Raw genomic sequence first — 19853 nt, forward strand, 5'->3', positions numbered from 1 at the left:
CTTCCATGACGAAATTAATGACGATTTGCATTAGTCATAGAAGGAAAGCAGTTCCACGACGAATAACCTGTTCGTCACTGAAAAAAACAGTTCTATTTCGAATTTGGTCGATTCGTCACGAAAAATCAAATGTGACGCTCCCACAGTGACGATTTCAAATTCGTCATTAATTCGTCACAAAACACTTTCTGTGACGAAAACGGTGTTATCCATGACGAAAACTGTTTGTCATAGAAAAGAGGTTCTGTACTAGTGATTCTTTGATATGAGAGCATAACCCACTAAATGCCAAATCTGCTAAATCTTTTTAAGCAATGTTCACACTAAAACATCGGTGTTTTTTATCATGGAATCTTCTTATGTAATCATTGACAAATTCATCATGCATATGTCTAACTGATGTCAAGTGAGATATTTTAAGCTCATTGTGCCCACAGAAAAAGTGCTCATGAAACTTCTACTCTAATTGTTCTCATGAGCTAATAGAGTTAGGTGCCAAAGAAGAAAACCATGAGAAAGTGGTTCCCGTTAAAGATAAAGAAAACAAGTGCACTTTCAACTCATTTACAAAACCAACTTCTCCTAGTTGGGAAAGATATTGACTAATATGCTCAAAAGTACTTTTACTATCTTCCCCACTGAATTTAACAAATTCAAGCAACTTAAAACCAGCAGAATATGAAACTGAATCAAACGAAGTAGGATACGGCTTTTGATATGCACGAGTTTTACCTCTAACATCCACTACAAATTTTTCTCTAAGCAAATTAGCCAAATCATTCTTATACTCAGCAAGTACTTTATCAAAATTACTCGAAGATTTGACTGTATGGATGTAGATACTTCGTGCTGATTTGGAACAATATAACCGGTCGGACTGGTCGGACCGGACGCTGCAACGGGTAGTCGATCCGACAGGTCTCTGCAGATTTTACCAACGCTGATGAATCCAGCCCAGGTGGGGTTGGCCGAGGCCCAATAAATTAAGGTTGCCCGGACCCCAACAGTTCTTAGGCCCACCCTCTCAGGGAAAGTCCCAATCTCCCTAAAAGACTAGTCCGATAGGGGAAGGGTGGCTCTCTCTTTTAAGGTGACTTCCTCCTCCAAAGCTAAGCAAGGTGGGAATATTTAGAGGCTCACACGGTCGCCGCTTGACTACAACTGGGCCACTTGGCCCCTTTTTTGTTGTGTCTTTTCCAGCGGGTAATAGTGGAGGATGTCCTCAACATTCCCACCCCCTTAAACAAGGGCCCAGCTTTGATACCAAATGATACATCCGGTCCAAGTGGGGTTGGCCGAGGCCCAATAAATTAAGGTTGCCCAGACCCCAACAATTCTTAGGCACACCCACTCAGGGAAAGGCCCAATCTCCCTAAAAGACTAGTCCGATAGGAGAAGGGTGGCTCTCTCTTTTAAGGTGGCTTCCACCTCCCAAGCTAAGCAAGGTGGGATTATTTAGAGGCTCACACGGTCGCCGCTCGACTACAACTAGGCCACTTGGCCCCTTTTTTGTGGCGTCTTTGCCAGCGGGTAATAGTGGAGGATGTCCTCATCAAACGCTACACATATCGATCGAATATCTCATCTGAGATAGGACCGATAGATGGCATAGAGCTCCTGGGGGTACTTGTGACATGTGTGGAACGAGCTCATTTGTTCGGCTGACTGAACTAGGAATACTCATAATGGGATCAGCATTTCATGTTGAGGTTGACTCACAGGAGATGATGCCAATGGTTGAGGAGCATAAACTTCAAAAGTAGCAACAACAGAAACAGATGGGATTCACTGGATATCTCTAATTTTTTACTATCTGCTTATCTTTCTGTAGAGCTAAGCCAATTAACGCAATGAACATCACGCTAGCTAGCAACTTCTTAACTTGACCAAGAGTAACACCAGAAGATGAGTCACTAACAATGGGTATTATCTCGTGGAGAGCTCTCGATTAATCAAGTGTGGTTAGCAACATCCATGGAGATAGAAGCGAAGTCGTTCTCCTTGATCTTGGTGACTTTGCCTCATCGATCGACCTAGATGCTTGCAAGCACCGCCTTCAGATATGCTTCATCATGCTTCTTCTCACGCTCCTCCAGGATCTGGTGAATGTCTTTAGGAATATGATCGGCTGTTGCTTCAATGATGTTGTCTTTGTCAATCTCAGTGTTGGAGCCCATCTTCTTCGGTGCAGATTATTAGATCGGTTTTTGTAACCAAGATCTTTCTTCCCCAGCAGAGTCGCCAAAAATGTGTTGATGCCTTTTACGGGTCAACACAAGATCACACTAGCACATGCGGCGTGAGTGTTGACACCGGATTTTGGTAAATCCGATGTAATCTGAATCGTGAAGCAATCGGTTGTTGGTGTACTTGGGCTGAGTACCAATTTGGAAGCCGATATGCTTTTGAAGTTGCCGACAGAGCTTGAAGCATGAAAGTATATGGAGTTCACATGTGAAGAGGTGAAAGCTAATAGTACTTGCATGCACGTATGTGGTTTTATCTCGTGGAGAGCTCTCGATTAATCAAGTGTGGTTAGCACCTGGCCGGATTATTTTATTATTGTTTAAGGAGGCAAGTCACGGCAAAAGAGGCTTCACATGCAAGAAGCCCAGGGGTAGCATGTGCATGGCAAGATAATTAAATAAAATAAGGGTGAGTTGCCGCATGAGAAGGACTAGTCCAAATTGATCACGTAAGCAAAGATTGCTTCTTCATGGGCAAGTCAGATAGAGAAGCTTCATCGATGAGGACTCTGCACATGCATGGGGTTCGGAGTCCATGTATCACGTAAGCATCATTTCTATTGTTTAGGTATTAATTAAGGTAGTCAAATCATAGTTGGTTTAGGCAAGTCTTCTGCGTGAGATCCGAGCCGCCCCTACAAATATAAAGGGATGACGGTCATTGTAAATTTTGTCACACGACCAATATAAAGCAATTTACTTTCTCAAGTACTTTTACATTTCTACCCTAGGAGTAGGAGTAATGTAGATTTTTGATGAGTTCTTCAGCATGCTGGGCTGCATCGCTTCGATCTCCAGCTCGCCGTGGTCTTCGTCTACCAGGAGTTCTAGGCTTTAACCACCGGCGCATCGCTTTTGTCTAGATTCGCCTACGAGTTACCGAGTATCCCAGATCTCAACTTCCGGGTGCATCGCTGTCATTGAATCTGGTTCTTATCCACCAGTTATCGAGTATCTTGGATGTTCGGCCGACGACACATTCGCTTCTGTCTGGATCTACGGTATTCACCAGTTATCAATTTTGCCCTAACTTGTGAGCGTTATCTCTTGCTAGATGTGGTAGAATCACAATTATCCTAGTTTTGAGTAAGATCGCATCGGCTGATTTATCTTTGATTTATCATCTTATTATTCAGATTGTTTTAATTAGCTTTATCTTGATAAAATAGACGATAGATTGTTCAATAGACTATTGCATCTTAATCTTGGCTACTTCTCAAGTGTTGTTGGGAACGAGTTCTATTGTGGATAAATCTATTGGCTGATGAAGTTAGATTAATCTTTTGATAGTAGTATTTCTAGATTGCAACTTCCAGGCGCATCGCTATCATTTCATCTAGAAATACCGATGGTAATGCTAGTCGAAGCATCATTGACTACCTTATGGTCTTGTTCATAGTAGATCGAAAGCCCAATGGCACTCTATTTCCTGTTGGCTTGCTATTTGACAGTTTTCATGCTTTATTGTTATCAATCTTATGGATTTGATTAGCCGACGAGTTGCTAAGCACATTAGGATGCTGAAATCAGCTTTATGGCCGATTATTTATTTATCATACTTTATTTGGCTACATCATCATCGTTACCGGTGCCAGGATAAAATCGGCCTGATCGGCCGATCCCCTTTGACCTTAAGAAAAATTATCTTCGCCTTGTCAGTTGAGTGGTCAAACTGATTGGCATGCCTCGGTTTGAAGGTTTAGAGTCTGAGCATGGTGAACAGGACCCTCAGGCTTTCGTGTGTTGATTTTTGCGTCAACAGCGAGGAAGGGCTCGATGCAACACTTCCTACGTGGGGCGGTCAGACCTGTCAAGGGGACTAGTCAGACCGGTTCACCTGGAAAACCAGTGAACCCCGACGAATGCTCGTTTGGGAGGGACCCCATCAGGGCAAGCGTGCGTATGGTTGTTCTAGGATTGGCAGGCCACCTAAAATGCCTTCGAACATCACAGAGATGAAGGAAGAATAGTAGATGGAGGTTGGAAAAGCTAGGGTTTGAGAAAAAGGAAAAAGAAGATAAAAGTAGTAGTTGTATTTGTTTTTAATCGATCAGATTTCTCAGTCCGCCGTGATCCTTTATATTTTTAGAGTGGGGAGGCGCCGTGATCCTTTATATTTTTAGAGTGGGGAGGACTTACCCCACAAGAAATCATGTTTACAGATCTAAATCTAAAAAAAATCCTTATTTGCACTCAGACTCCTCATAGACTGTTAAGACCGGTCAGACCCACCAGTCAGATCGGTCGGTCCATGCCAGACCATCTACAGAGCCTAGACCGATCAGACCATCTGGGCGTACCGGTCAGCGGCATGCGAGGAAAGAGGCGGGGTTGTGGTGACATGCCCATGGGCAAGGAGGGCAAGAGGTGTCTGTATGAGGCGACGCTGGGTGGAGGCAGCGTGGAGTGACCGGAGGACGGACGGGCGGCGGCCGAGCTCTCGGCCCGCTCTTGCAGCTGCAGTGGTGTGCGAGAAGAGCGAGGCATGGTAGGGGGAGCTTGGGCTCAGGTGGAGGGGCGACGCATTGGGGAGAGCTTGTGCTCCTGCAGAGGAGCGGCTCATCGGGGCGAGCTCGGGCTTGCTCCTGCGGAGGGGCGGCTCGTCAGGGCGGGGGCGAGCTCGAGCTCGGCAAAGTTGGGCGTTAAATAGAGGACGCCCGGTGGGAGCAAGCTAGGGGATGTTGTGAGGAGAAGGCGGAGAGGGGAGCAGGCATGCGGCGGCCGGCGTTGGGCAGGCGGGTGAGGCGGCGCACAAATGAGGCTGGTGCATCGAGGGCGAGTATAGGGCAGGGCGGCCAACTCCCGGTGGAGGTAGGGAGCAGGCGAGCAGCAGAGGAACGATCAAGCCTGTGACACCTCTGGTGTCAGTTTAACCAAAGCCAGCCAATTAACATAACTTCACACACAAATGAGCTAAGAAAACTTAGATAAGAACCCTATGTCTAGTTTTTGCAAACTTGTGTGTAGATGTATGTGTGCATGTGTTTGAGTGCAATGTGTTTGAAAAACAATAATTGGTACACTTTTAAACTAGGCTTAACATGTGTGGTAATAAGACAATAAAATAAACCTTTCATAATGATCTATAAACTTTCTATGCAAATCAAATTTAAACTGGAAAAACCATCAGTTGAAATGATTATTGGAACCATTCCTTGATTTGTGAAGAGCTACTAATTCAAACAAATTAAATAAAAAGGAGTTCAAATTCTAGTAGCAAGGCAGTTGAAATAACTTGCAAAACAATGCAAACATGCATATAAAAATAAATAGACATATTCACCACATCATGTTAAACAAAAACCTAGTTGAAGCCTAGGAGTAAAAGTGCCAAAATTCACATGAAATGATAAGTACTTTAAATGGCAGTTTTTGAAATAATTAAATAACTCTCAAACCATTGCTCTAATGAAAAAGTGCATAACACAAAAGTTGTAGATCTCGAAAAACTGAGCAAAAGTCGTATTCAACACTTTTTCATTTGAGGTCAAGATAAGGGAGAAAATTTGAAATTACATAACTGATTTTGGAACTTCGGTTTATTTACGAAATTGCCCTGCCTTCATCTCCTACCTCTGCTTCTTCCTGAACCGCGCCTACGGCGGCGTCCGTATGCCGGCGCCGGCCACCTGGCCGCCCACGCGTCGTGCCCCAGCTCCAAACCGCTCCCGCGCCCCTGGTTTGCTTGAACCCAGCCTTCCCTGGCAGCACCCGAGCTCGCCACGCGCCCCCCACCCTTCCTGTGCTCGCCACGGCGACCACCATGGCCGGCCGAGCTGCCACGACCGTGCGCGCCTCCCCCAGCACCGTCCTCCCCGGCAAATTCGCCCCCAACTTGACCTCCCCCTCCTCCCTTGCCTATAAAAGGCACAGCTCACCCTTTCGTGCGTGAGCCCGCCCGGCGGCCTGCCATTAGCGCCGCTACCCAAGCTCCACCGTGGAGCCATCGCCTCGCGACCCCATTGTCCAATCCGAGCAAACCCCGACCTGCCTCACCTCACACTGGTCCTCTCCAGCGCATACTCAAGTGCCCAGAGCCACCAGACTCGCCTAGGAGCGCCGCCGCCGCCCAGTATCGCCGGCGGGATCCTCCCAACGATGAACCCCCATCTCCGGCCTTCCTCCACACGAACCAACCCATAGAACGGAAGCTCCTCGGCCTCCTGAAGCTCTCCGACCCGTCCGCAACCTCATTCCCTCACCGGAACATGAACGCCGGTGACCAGACCCGCCGCCGTCCGCCCCTCTCCGTGGAGCCGCCACTACGGACCACCTCCGCTCGACCCAAGACCACCGGAAGGTAGCACGTGAACCCCTCTCCCTTTCCCCCCACTTTCCCCTAGCCGCCGGCCATCCCCTCGCCGGGAAACGCCGCTTCCGTTCCCTGCTCTGTTCTGAAGTTCCGCCAGGGACCTCATTTGAGAAGAACCAAAACTTCCAAGGACTAATCTGCAAAATGTGCTTAAACCTCAAAACAGCAAACTTCAAAAATACCTAGAAAATCGTATAGAAATCAGAAAAATGCAAACTAAAATGTTTTGGAATCCTTGAAACAAGAACTACAACTTTTGTTACAGTCACACGTTCATATTTTGCTGTTATTTTAATCTAAGAAAAAGACTAGTTTAAATGGCACATAAATGTTCTAGGAGTTTGGTTCAGCAACTATGCTTTATTTTTGGATATGTTGAACTTAGTACTGTTATAAGAACCTGGTAAAAATATGAGCTCTGTTTGAAATCTTTTGCTTGCTCAAATGATCAAGATTCCTAAATCTATTAGTATTGCTCATGTATTAATTCTGGTAGAACTGTTAGTGATCTGTGTATGAAACTTTTTCTGTTTATGAATGTTACTAAATCATTACTGTTGTAAAAGTTTGAGAAATTATTGAACTAATTAACTATATATTTGAGTTAATGCTTGATAAGTAGGCTTTATTTGTGATATATAGTTCCTTTGCTTAGAAAAATCTAGTTTTATTTCTGAAACCTTGTTTTAGTCATGTGAACATGACTACAAAGTTTGAGCACCATTTACTGAATATTCTTACAGTTATAATCCATGCTTGAGATATCATGTTTAGTTTTGCTATTTTTGTTCTGGAAGAAATATGTTATATCTGGTATTCATATTTGGATATGTTACTAGTTTGAATGAGTTCTAGCTATGGTAAAAGTTTCACATGCATTACTAGTCATATTAAAATCCAAATGAATATGCATGTTCATATATAGTTTAATGCATGAGTAATTCATATTCCAGAAATAATGCCTGAAAATTTTACTGAAGCATGTTTAGTTCATGTTTAGACTCTGGTAAAATTTTGAGAAACATAACCTGTGCAGAACTCCCTGTGGAATTTATTCTTAATGCTAGCATGTTGCTTTTGTTAATTTTATAACTCCGTTTATATGAGTAGATAAAATCTGGAAAAATTACAGTACTGAGTAGATTCTTGGTAGATGCTCCCATAAAATTTGTAGAACCAGAACCCATGTCAAACTTTCTGTGCAAAAAGGTAAAGCAACTAGAGTAATCTACTTACATGCCTTGTTATGGTTAATTGCTTTACGGTTAGATGCTGAAATTTATAAATGAATGCTTAAATTCGGATCTGTGTTACATTAATTTTTCATCACTAGCTCATCAGTAAATTTGTTGTTATGAAATAGTGAAAGCATGCTATGTTTTAATGATTAAAAATGAAAACCAAACCACACAACTCTTTTATGAAGTAAAGTGAGTTTAAAAACTACTCTATAAACGATTGCCCAGAAAAAAATAAAGTTAACTAAGACCACCACAACAAACACATGCTATACTGGACTACAACTTTATAGTGAAGGAAAGAAATATGTTATATCATGTTGTAACAATATCATTTCTGCATGCATATAGAAATGGTAAATCTACTCGACGGTGATTACGAGTTGGTGCCCGCGAATACTACCACTCCGGAGAGTGTCTCCCTTAATTTTACTGACTTGAAACAAGACCCGAACCAATGTTCGGAAGAGCCCAAGGCTAGTTTTGAACAGTGCCCAAGAAGGCAAGCCCCGGTGCATAATCCCATTATTTTACGCATTATATTCATCTTACTATTTGTGTATGTTGTAATAATTTTATTGCGCATTTACGTTTTCTAGGAGTTGATCGAAAACCTTAGGTGCATGATCCCTAGGTACCTATGGTTGTTATCCGGATCTTTTTCTCGACTAGTTGCCCCGCTAACTAGGTACGGTAGAAGTCGAGGGGTTTCCTGCCTCTCGCGAGCATATACGAATTTTACTGACTTTAATTCCTGCTGAAATATAAGGACAACGGGCGGGGTTGTGTAGTTGTGATACCCCGCTGGTGTAGGCAAAATGGCTAAGGTCGCGGTGTGTGGCTCATTTCGTTAAGCGTTTGAAAGTACTAGCCACATGCCGAGAAATATGGTAATCGGTAAGCTGAAGTACCTGATTGGACCAGCGAGTGGAACGATCTCGCACCCTCTTGGTAGAAGTAGGTTTTTTTTTTGTCCGGACGTACGGGTGCAGAGACGTCGGGCTCTGTAGTCGGGGAGGGTGTTCCGGATCCACGGACTGGAAAGAAAGGGGAAATGTTGTGTGGGTGACTTGGTTCCCATACGTGTGGTCTAGGTTCCCCTGGCCAGGTTGAAATCCGATTCAGAATCGTCCGCCTCTCACGGCATGAGACTGCTTAATGATTTCGGTCACATAGAGTAACAAGTGGAACATGATGATGATAATACTGCTGGTTGATTAAATGGTTGCTCTACCATGTTTGTGTAGAGTTAGATGCAAATTTAGAACGGTTAATCCAACTAGAAGATGGCTAGATAAAATCTGAAAATAAGGACCAACTCTTAGTGGCATTTTTGGCAAAACAAACCCCACAAACCAAAAAGCCTTGCATGTCTAGTTATCGGACTATGTTATATCCGGTGACGGGTCAGTCTTGCTGAGTATTAGTATACTCAGCCTTGCTTGTGGCACTGTTTTTCAGGTACTAACTTCGAAGATCTGTTTGCAAGTCTTACTTGGCCGTGTACCTTGCCTCCGGGCTGGTCTGTTGAGTGGGATGGCCCTTCAGCTGGTGCTGACCACCCTCCCACTGAGTGACGCTTTTCGTATGGGCTTTATTGATACGTCACTTCCTTTCGTTAGATGTTTTATTGCTTCCGCTGAGACTATAACACTTGAATAATTTGTGTAGTTCGGACTTCTGTAGTACTTTGCTACTCTGAACATGGTTTGTAATAAATTTTCCTTTCCGCTGCAAACTCTGAGATGTATGAAATGTTCTGTGTTGTAATCTCTGGGCTCACCCTCGTGTGAGTGTTGTCTGCTGATCCTGGAAGAGCGTGGCTTTTATCGAGGCTTCACTCGAGGAACTACCGGTGAGTGCCAATTTGGGTCAGAGTTGCTTAGCAACAAAGATCAGTGCACCCGGGCCCAGTAGTTTTGGGTGGTTCCGCCACAAAGCCAAGGAAGAACAAGAGCAGGCAATGGAGAAAATGAAGAAACGTAATGATCACTGGGTCCTATGAGTAGTTGATTCTAACCGAGTTAGAATGACATCCATCCCAATCCTCTCAATCCCTCCCAACCAAATAAAAAAATTAGAGTAGATCGGTCCCTCTAACCAAACACTACGTGGGTTGTAAAAAATAATAGGGATGAACTCAATACATCTTGAAACCAAACACATGCTTAGTTATTGCCTTTCGAAAAGCAGAGAACGATTAAGCCAGTCTCAGTGGGAAGTGTCATCGCACAGTTACCAAGACTGCCACATCAGAATGACACTGCCATGACACCACCTCTCTCAGTGCACAATGTCATTGCACAGTTTCATAGAGAGATTAGATCATTAAATTATACAATAATTGTGTGATCAAATGTACCATGTAAACTATGTAACCATTTGTAAAACAATATACTAGGATATGGTTCATTTAACTTTAGTGATTATACAATGTTAAAATAAAATCATAGATATGAAAATAATTACATATAATTTATTTTTTAAACTAAAGATATATTTTGACGAAGAGCGTTTTTGTTCCAAATATGCTCCAGAAGTCTCCACAAGATGCAGATGCCTGTATTTCAAGAACAAATTCAAGTAATTTCTAACCACCAAATAGCATGTGTGCATAAAAAAATTCCATACAAATTATGTGCCATTGTGCTAACCTGAGTTGCATCGCAAGAGACAACATGCAGAAGTACTAGATAAGACGAAACAGAAAAGAAAAGAAAGAAAACATAGATAAGATGAACTTGGGAGCGGCGACAGCAGATGTAGACGACGCCCTTCCTCGTCGACGGCGGCAGAAGTGGGGCGAGGCCGCGCGGGCTGGGACTTGGATCGGTGCAAGGGGGATTGGGCGCAGGAGAGAAGGGGATCTGGGGCCAGGCACAGGAGCGACGGAGTGAGCGCGACGGTGGCGACGGATGAAGGGCGCGGCCGCGCGGGGCTGGGATTTGGGAGCGGCGCAGAGGGATTTGGGCGTGGGAGTGAAGGGGTTTGGGGCCAGGCATGGGAGCAGCAGGGGTGAGCACGGGAGCAGTGCGAGCACGGAGGATGGGGCTGGCGGCGAAGCGAGGAGCAGCCGATCCCGGATGAACCGAGGAACCGTCGGCTCAGTGGGAGTTTCGTGCCTGTGTCATGGACTTGGGAACAGCGCCACCGCTGTCTCATGGTGATGACCCGACTGCTCTCTCTCTTCTTAGCTTCTTTGCCAAATCAATATTTTTGTTGATGTGTCATAATATTTAATGATTATAACACTTTCATAATTTTAGCATTGAGACTGTAAAAATACTGAAGAGCAGGAGATTGGAAATGGGCTGAGCGAGGATGTGGCCCCCTTCGGGCAAATGATGATTGGAGCCCACGGGGATCGAGGCCCATTCCAACCAACCATAGTCAAACAGACATCCACCGCATATCCAGGCATCCGAATCATCAGTCTTTGTGCCCTAAGCCCCTAATCACTCATTCCCCTCACACCCACACACCGCAGCAGCCGCTTGCTGCTTCTCTCTGCTAGTCTGCTTGATGTCTCCACCACCGCCGGCGGCGCCGGCAGTCCGGTCTTGGGAAAGCATGGCGCTGGATCTCCTCGTTCTCGTGCTCTTCCACCTCCCCTGCATCGCCGACCGCGCCAGCTTCGCCGCCGTCTGCCGCCACTGGAGGTCCGCCGTCGCACGTCTTTCAAAGGAGGCGCCACCGGCTCAGATCCCGTGGCTTGTTTTCCGATCCCCGGCCATCGGCAGCGCGGTCACCACCGTGTTCTGCCTCCTCTCAGGCACAACTCACCGGATCCGTCTCCCTGCCGACCTCGCGGGCGCGCATCTGTGCGGATCCCACCCAGGCGGCTGGCTGGCGGCGGCCGCACACGTTCCGGGCGGTGGGAACAACATGGCCGCCAATCTCTTCTCCCGCGTCCGCGAGAAGGTTCCCCTTCCCAGCGAGCAGCAGCTCATCCGCCCAGGCACTCTATGCCCACCGGGATTTCATCTGGAGGGTCATCCCATGTTCCAGATGCGGTGCCAGTTGGAGGAGGACGTGCTCATTCGTGCCATCACCTTCGTCTCAGCAGCACCCTCGTCCGCGGCACGCTGCGTCGCAGTCGCAGCCGCCATGACGTGCGGCCACCGTCCCGGCATCGCCTTGTGCCGCCTGCAAATCGACGGGCATGGAACACCCCGCTGGACTGTGCCCAAGAGCGCCGTCCTCTACGGCATTGAAGATGTAGTGTATTTCGAGGGTGGCGTGGTGCCTGGCTTCCACTTCATCAACAACAAAGAAGACATCTCGGTGGCGCGCACCAGTGATGTCCGGGCTCTACACGGGTACTGGTCCAAGGTGCAAGGGCAAGAAGACGACGACGTGTTCTCGACCCTGCCGGACTCCGTCTACATAATCCGGTACCTCGTGGTGTCACGAGGCAGGTTGCTAATGGTGCGCAGGTACTTCACTTGGTCTGGAAGTGATGTGCACCAGACCCTGCTTTTCAGGGTGTTCGAATGCCAAATCAAGTTAAATCATCACGGCTTCGAAATATATTCATGGGCGGAGCTTGAGCGCTTGGATGGTCGAGCACTCTTCCTGGGGCGAGGTTGTTCTAGAGCTTGTGAGCTGCCTCAGAACAGTGGGATCAGAGAAGGGAGAATCTACTTCATAGATGATGTTGGGTGCAATGAATCACTGAAGATGCAGGACAGCAGCCGCTACAATTGCATGGACATGGGTGTATATTCCATGCAAGAACCAGAGTCACCTTGTTTGATTGCTCCCACCTTGCACCCTGGCTCGTGCTCCTCCCTTTTTGGTGCACACAAAATTGTGGCCTGCATAAAACATGAAGGAGAACTGGAAATCAAACTATTTGAGAATTTGGAGGAATTACGGGCATATGTTGGGGACAGAACTGTTGAAGTGGAGATCAAAGGAACTATCCAGCGTTTCATGCTCGAGCCATCATCCAAATGCCCTCCAGCAATCTGGTTTTTCCATTGAGCCTATCTCTATAGTCTACAGTGATGGATGCTAAAATAAATCTGTCGTGGGTTTGGAGAAAACTATAAGAGCATTTTGAGCAGAATAAAGAGTCTTACTATGATATGATGATATGATGTAGGAGAGCGGATGAGTTTTATTGATTGTAATGATCTGCAAATGATTGTCTTTTCTCCTATAATAGTTGATACAGCTATGCAAACTGCGTCTTGATTTGATTCTATATGTATGCTTCATTAGCATACAGAAATTTCTTGGTTGGCCTTCTCTTCTTTGACTACATGCATGGTCAAATATGAAGAATTCGTGATCACTTCATAAAAAAAAAGACATATAGTTATGAGAAGCCACGTACAATATGAAATGACTATACACATCTTTCCTTGTTATATTGACTGGCATGATCAAATCATACATGCTGTAACCCTTTCCTTCTATAAGTTTCATATAAAATTATATGGCTTCACAGTTTTGATTAGGCATATCTCATGTTGTCTTCTTTTAAATTCTTCTAAACTGAAGTTACCTTCTCGAAAAATTTCTTTGTGATCATGAAAATAACAGTGATACTCCCTCCGTCCAAATATTGGAGTCGATTTACGGTCGTGCGCAGTGACCAAGGAGGGGGCGGCGGAGCCACGCTTGCAATTAATCACGGCAGCTTGGAGCTACTCAGCGGCAGGGTGGCTTGGAGCAACATGACAGCGTCGTGGTGAAGTGCAGGCTCCGCGACGGATGCTGTGCACAACGGCGGTTTGGATACTAACGGGAGGGAACGGACGGGGTATTTAAGCCAACGGAGGCATGGTGCTGATCGCCTGGGACTAGCTGTGTGCGCTTGGGACGATGTGCAAATCGTTTCCCATGCTTAGACGTCTCCAATTCTTGGAAAAAAAATTTGGTTAGGTGCTCCTAACATTTGGACGGAGGGAGTATTGTCTAAGAGAAAAAGGTCGCACTAGATCACCCATAAAAAGGAATAGGAGCTGATTAGTTATCCATTATATTTCTTTAGGTATCTTTCAATCCCATTATAATTTTCATACAATCATATGTCCTATTTCTCACCTACAAATTTCATGCTGAACTGTTTGTTCCCTTTACATGATTTTCTCTAATCAAGAATGATTTAGCATTGATTTGTATGCAAATACAATATATCCCTAATGTGATACTGTCGTCTTTGGACGCCCCCATGAATTTTGCCAGATATCAAAACAAACTATGTTTCCTAGGGATGGCAGAAAACTAGAAATAATCAGCTGTCAATATAGGTCAATATTAACAGTTTTTGTCTTCTGCCACCCCTTAGCTTACTCAGCATTTGCAGTTCTAGTTTTTTCACATTTCCCTGCGCCCCTCTGTTCCTCACTCCATCGTCACAGCAGCCAAAATGAAATTGTGAATATTGCAGTATGCAGTGACAAAGCAAACAGAAAAGAAGAAACTATTACAGTATGTATAGACTATAGTATTGTGCTTTAGTTGAAAACATATTGACAGTGAACTCCTAATGACATAAATTGTTTGGATTTTTCAACTATACGATAATGCAGTCGAAATTCATTGAGTGCTAGTTTATTTCCAATAGGTCTAAATCAAACTGAAAGCTTAAGTTATATATATTTGACTTTATCTTTATAATTGTCAGTTTTAATTCTTGGGCAAAATTACTTCGACTGAAGACCAAAATGTATGAAGTTTCAAAATTTATTGCAGTAATCAACATTATTGAAAACCTATAAGTGATCCAAATATTTGCAATTCACACCCACGTATTCAATGCTTTCATAAAAATTAAGGCAATGTTTGAAAAAAATAAATGCTATATACTTCAAAATTCACAATTGATAACAGGTAGAAGAAGTAACATTTCTCAATTTATTTTGATGGAAACTACACTGATCAAACCTTGTACGGATTTTTCATTTGAACTTCTCAATCTGTGAAGCATTTCATGCCCTTAAGCCATGTCATCAATTATGTTATTGTTTCGAGATTCTTCAGTACTGAACTTAAGATCATTGCTTGTACTTTATTTCATTTTGCCATGGAATGTATTGGATACTGTATTGGTTTTGAATTTTTCCTAGAAATTAAAGCTACATAAATTGGTGGTATTTTTTTGAATCATGCCTGGGGTTCGTTAGATATCGAGCTTCAAGGAAATGTACTTACCAATGTGTTTACAATAATTTTATAAGTTCCCAGCAATTCCTTGTCAGGTGATTTAAGTCCCAACCTGCAGGAAGTATGCAACGATTTGGCACTGTCTTGGAGAGAGGGAAATATTCTACAGCTATTAATTGATGATTTCTATCATGGGGTCGAAATATATTATTTTAGAAGTTTGTGACTTAATTAATCGCCAGAAACTTGAACATGCTTTTCCATTGGACCATATTGACCTGACAATTGCAATACTGTATCTTTAGCTTAGCCATTGGAATTGTTATTTTCTGAAATGGAATGTATATGTTTCCCGACACTGTTCTCAAATCAAATAATTTCCTCCACCTGATTATGTAAAATCTTGATTATTATATGTCTGGATACTTGATCTGTAACATGAAGCAATTAAAAATAAGGTTTCCGAAATTCTGTTTCTGGACAACTTATATACATAAGGTTCTTGTGGAATACTGATCAGGCACTCAAAGTTAAATAACTGAATGTTAATTGTGCATTTTCAGTTAGTTCTTCACCTGAGAATATTTTAGTTAGTTCAGTGTTTGTATTTTTGTCATCTTCTGTTTTGGGAGAGTTTGTTTCCCCCCTGGTATATCACAGGTTATTCCACATAGTGCATTCCTAATGCAAAATTCCTGCATATGATGCACGATTAATTGCTGGTCTTCAACGCCAGGCAGAAGAATATGTTGAACATTTATTCTTCCATTGCCCTTTGTTTAGGCTTGATGCAATGCCAATGGACTACAAGTATGCATACTTGTGCTATATATTAGTACCAATTTAAAATTCACCTGTCGTTCATGCATGCAGATCATCTTGATGAAGTGAAGCATTTGGATAGTGCGAAATGGTAGGATTTTCAAACAAGTGGGACCTTCTGTGGGAGCACGCAAGCTCAGTTCAAATATGAATCCGCCTTAGTTATCAATTGCATGAAATCAAGATGCCTTTCAGAAATTAATATCTGGGTTAATTTACACTTTTATGGTCACCTCACTTTTATTTTCATAAATATCAATATCCAGCTAGATTACGATGGAGACATATTGTCTGTATAGCCACTACCATACAGCAGGAAATATTTTAATCTATTTACACTTTTGGAATTGTGTTATTCTCTTGTGCTGAAGAAAACTTAGTTTCTGTCCATACCATCCACTTGATCACTGTTCAGCTTCTCCGGCATTACCGATAGTCCTATATACACTTATTGTTTTTATTTCACAAGTGACCAAAGTAGAGGTGCTGCATGCATGTGGTTTAGATAAATACTTCTTGAAAGATAAGACATGAATCTTGTCTGTAAAACATATAGGGCTTAAGGAGGACAGATTAATCATAAACTCTATGAACTAGTGTGTGTACGTATTCTTACTTATATATACACAAAATTCGGACCAAACTCTAGTACCATACCAGATTCATACAAAATCCTAATATAACATTGCACACATGAATTGTTGGGGAACCCAGCTTCGGCCCTTTTACACATAAAAATTTTATCGCTTGCACCAGGCCGCCATTTTACACATAAAAATTTTATGTGTATCTAAATTTTCCCTACTCACTTTGACCGATGACTGAAATATGATGTGTCTTTTGGCCAGGGTCCAGGGTCACACGACTCGTCTGGAAGTGCCAGATATGCTCCATGATTAATCTAAATGCGCATTGACTTATTCAACCAAAAAGTTTAAATTCATGGAGGAAATACAAGCAATTGACCAACATTTTAACACTTCCTGTTACTTATGTGCAGGCCCGGCCCCTTGGGCCTCAAACATGCAGACGAGAAGTTGGGTACACATATTTTATGCATGCATAGAAAAGCTTAGGCTCAAACATAGAAAAAATAAGTCGTTTGTATCTATTTTATGTATGGCAAATCTCATTCGAGTATGAGAATCCATATGAAAATAATGGCGCCCGACTCAAGTAATGGGATCAGTCTCAATGGTGGACTACACAAAAACTCTGATAAAACTCTGATAACACTCAAGTAAAATCGGACTCATCTGCAGGAAGCTGACGCGCTTGCTAGCTCTGCTTACCCTGTTTTATTGCTCCACTAGTACGCGAATGCTTCACTCCAACTGGCAAGTAGGGTCATTTTCTTTTCCACAGAGAATTCGACCAGACTGTGGCACCGACCAGCCCAAGCAAATGACGGCTGGGCTCAGGCTTCAAAGGCCCATTCAAGAAATGGTTAAATAGACATCACCACCGCAGATCCAGGGCTCCAGTCTCTTGCCCTAGCAAAAAAAAAATCCCCAGCACAGACACACCACCGCACCCTGCTCCTCCCCATTCCCCAATGGTGCCACCACCGGCGGCTGTGGCCCGGCGCTCCTTGTCCTTGGACCACGAGATGTTTCTCGATTTCCTTGTGCTCGTCCTCTCCTGCCTTCCCTGCATCGCCGACCGTGGAAGCTTCGCTTCCGTCTGCACACTCTGGAGGCGTGCCGCGGGTCTCTCCGACGCGCCGCCGCCCGCTCAGCTCCCGTGGGCCATATTCCCGTCCGCAACCGCCGCGTCCACCGTGTTCAGCATCCTTTCCGCCTCCACTCGCCGGATCTACCTGCCAACCGAGCTCGTGGGCGCGCGCCTCTGCGGATCCCACCCCGGCGCCTGGGTGGCCGCCACCGGACACGTCCCCAGCGGCGGGAACGTGGCCATCAATCTCTTGTCCCGCGAGATGGTTCCCCTTCCTAACAAGAAGCTGGCCCCCCTGAGCCGTCGACGCGCAATCCAGCTGCTGGAGGGTGAGGGTCCCGAGCCCTTGATCAGGCAGCGGGCGGAAAAGGACGTGGCCGTCCGCGCCATCGCCTTCTCCGACGCGCCCAACTCGCCAGACTGCGTCGCGGCCGCTATCACGGAGGGCGTCTACCAACCCAGCGTCGCCATGTGCTGGCTGGGAGCGCAGCCACAGCACTGGGCCGTGCCGTGGACGATTCCCGCTGGCGTCCAAGATGTTGTGTACTTCGAGGTCGGAGGTAATTTGAAGCCAAGCTTCTACTTAATCACCAACTGGGATGCCCTCTTCGTGGCATCCTTTGTTGATGATACACAGATCCTGGTGCACAAGTGCAGGGTACAGTGGCCGACGGATGACATGCCTACCCTGCCGGCCAACGTCTACACAAGCCGGTACCTAGTGGTGTCACGAGGGCACTTGCTAATGGTTCGCAGGTACTACTCTTACTCCAAAAGTGACGGCACGCATCAGACGATGCTCTTCAGGGTGTTCGAATTGCAAAATCAAACCCTAGACTTGTCATGGCTGGAGCTTGACAGTTTGGGTAGTCGAGCTCTCTTCCTTGCGCGCTGCAGTTCCAGGGCTTTTGAGTTGCCTGCTAACAGTGAGATCAAACCGGGGAGCATCTTTTTCTTGGACGACATTACATTTGGTGAATCAGTGGCAGCAACAAAAAATGATAACCAATACAATCGCAATGACATGGGAGTGTATTACAAGGATGAACCAGGCTTAACTTGGCCTCATCTGTGCTCCAATCTTTTTGGGGCAAAAAACTTTGTGGCGTTCCTGAAACATGAAGGGAAAATGGAAATCATGCTATTTGACAATCTGCAGGAATTGGAGACATATGTTGGCAACAAACCTATTGAGGTGGAGATCAAAGGCTGCATCCGCCGCTTCAATTGGGAACAAGCCACCAAGTGCCCAACTCCAATCTGGTTTGCGCATTGAGTTTCTGCAAACGGGCTAAAATAAAAGAGTTGGGAGAATTGGGGGACATATATTGAATAAAAGATTATTGAGTACAATCACAATATGTATACTGTGCTGTGATGTAACAGAATGAGATTTGCTCTCAGCTGTGATTGGAATACAACTGTGCTTTTCTTAAAAGTTATGGAGCCCTATTTAATTTATGTATGAGTTTTGTATACTTGCATCATCTTCATGTGTGCTGAATATTTTGTATGAATATATAGTTTGTGTCCACTATGCATATTTGATTACATGTCTAGTTTATCGCGAAGTGTTCACTCATCACTTCGTAGTAAAAAAAATATAGTCATGAGAGAACAATGCAATATATCTCAAACAAATTTAGTCAGTTAGCACTTCATAATTAAAGACATAATGAGAAATATATATTCACAATACAATGTTGCGACGTTTTCCTAGTCATTTATTTATCATGGTGGTTCTAGATGATTCCTTTTGCCATATATCAAGCTGTTTGCTTTAATATATCTGTTTGAATATAAAGATGGTATGATAAATTGCTTGATAATGAGAGATATAGAAGAACATATCTTATAAATTAATTAAGAAATATAGCACAGCCATAATAGTAATTATTTTTTGTATTTGTTCATTTTTAAAGATGAGGTACTGGTCAGCTGTTTCCCATCTTTCTTTATGTCTCAGATCTCCTTCAGTCTGATAATTACTTCCATCCATGCGTCCATCCTATTTGTCATTTAACAATTTCACTCTAAGCTATGTTCTTCCTCAACCTTGTTTTTTTAAAAGAAAATCAGGACCAGCCACGCATAATGTTGATACCGTATTCCCTAAACAATACCCCACGGATTTCTCTAGTTATTGAAACAAATTAACCATTTTTTATGGTACACTTAACGATTCTTCACCATAGTAGGTCTCATCTTTGATCTCCTTCACGTTAGAAGCATATATTTATCTGATGGTATCATGACTTACACTACACCAGAAAAGTTTTTCCCTGACGGACAAATCCGTCACGGAAAGGTCTGAAAACCGTCACGGATGATCTTCTGTGACGGTTACAATCACGGATGATACGTCAGGGGCTGACTGACGGGGAAAATAGGCTTTCCCTGACGGAAAACCGTCAGGAATCATTCCGTGATTCCTTGTCAGTTGAC

At 44.2% G+C, this 19853-nt stretch overlaps 2 protein-coding genes across 2 annotated transcripts; both read left to right on the plus strand.

Moving 5' to 3' along the window:
* The first annotated feature begins 11243 nt into the window (after positions 1-11243).
* On the plus strand, positions 11244-12782 carry LOC120674760. The gene has a single exon (XM_039955889.1). It carries the CDS (start codon positions 11319-11321, stop codon positions 12780-12782), a length of 1464 nt encoding a protein of 487 aa, XP_039811823.1. The 5' UTR covers positions 11244-11318.
* A 4507-nt stretch (positions 12783-17289) lies between these two features.
* LOC120674761 lies at positions 17290-18684 on the plus strand. The gene has a single exon (XM_039955890.1). The coding sequence runs from the start codon at positions 17290-17292 to the stop codon at positions 18682-18684; it is 1395 nt and encodes a 464-aa protein (XP_039811824.1).
* The last annotated feature ends 1169 nt before the right edge of the window (positions 18685-19853 follow it).

This window comes from Panicum virgatum, chromosome 5N, assembly GCF_016808335.1.
Source record: "Panicum virgatum strain AP13 chromosome 5N, P.virgatum_v5, whole genome shotgun sequence".
In the NCBI taxonomy this organism is placed as follows: Eukaryota; Viridiplantae; Streptophyta; class Magnoliopsida; order Poales; family Poaceae; genus Panicum; species Panicum virgatum.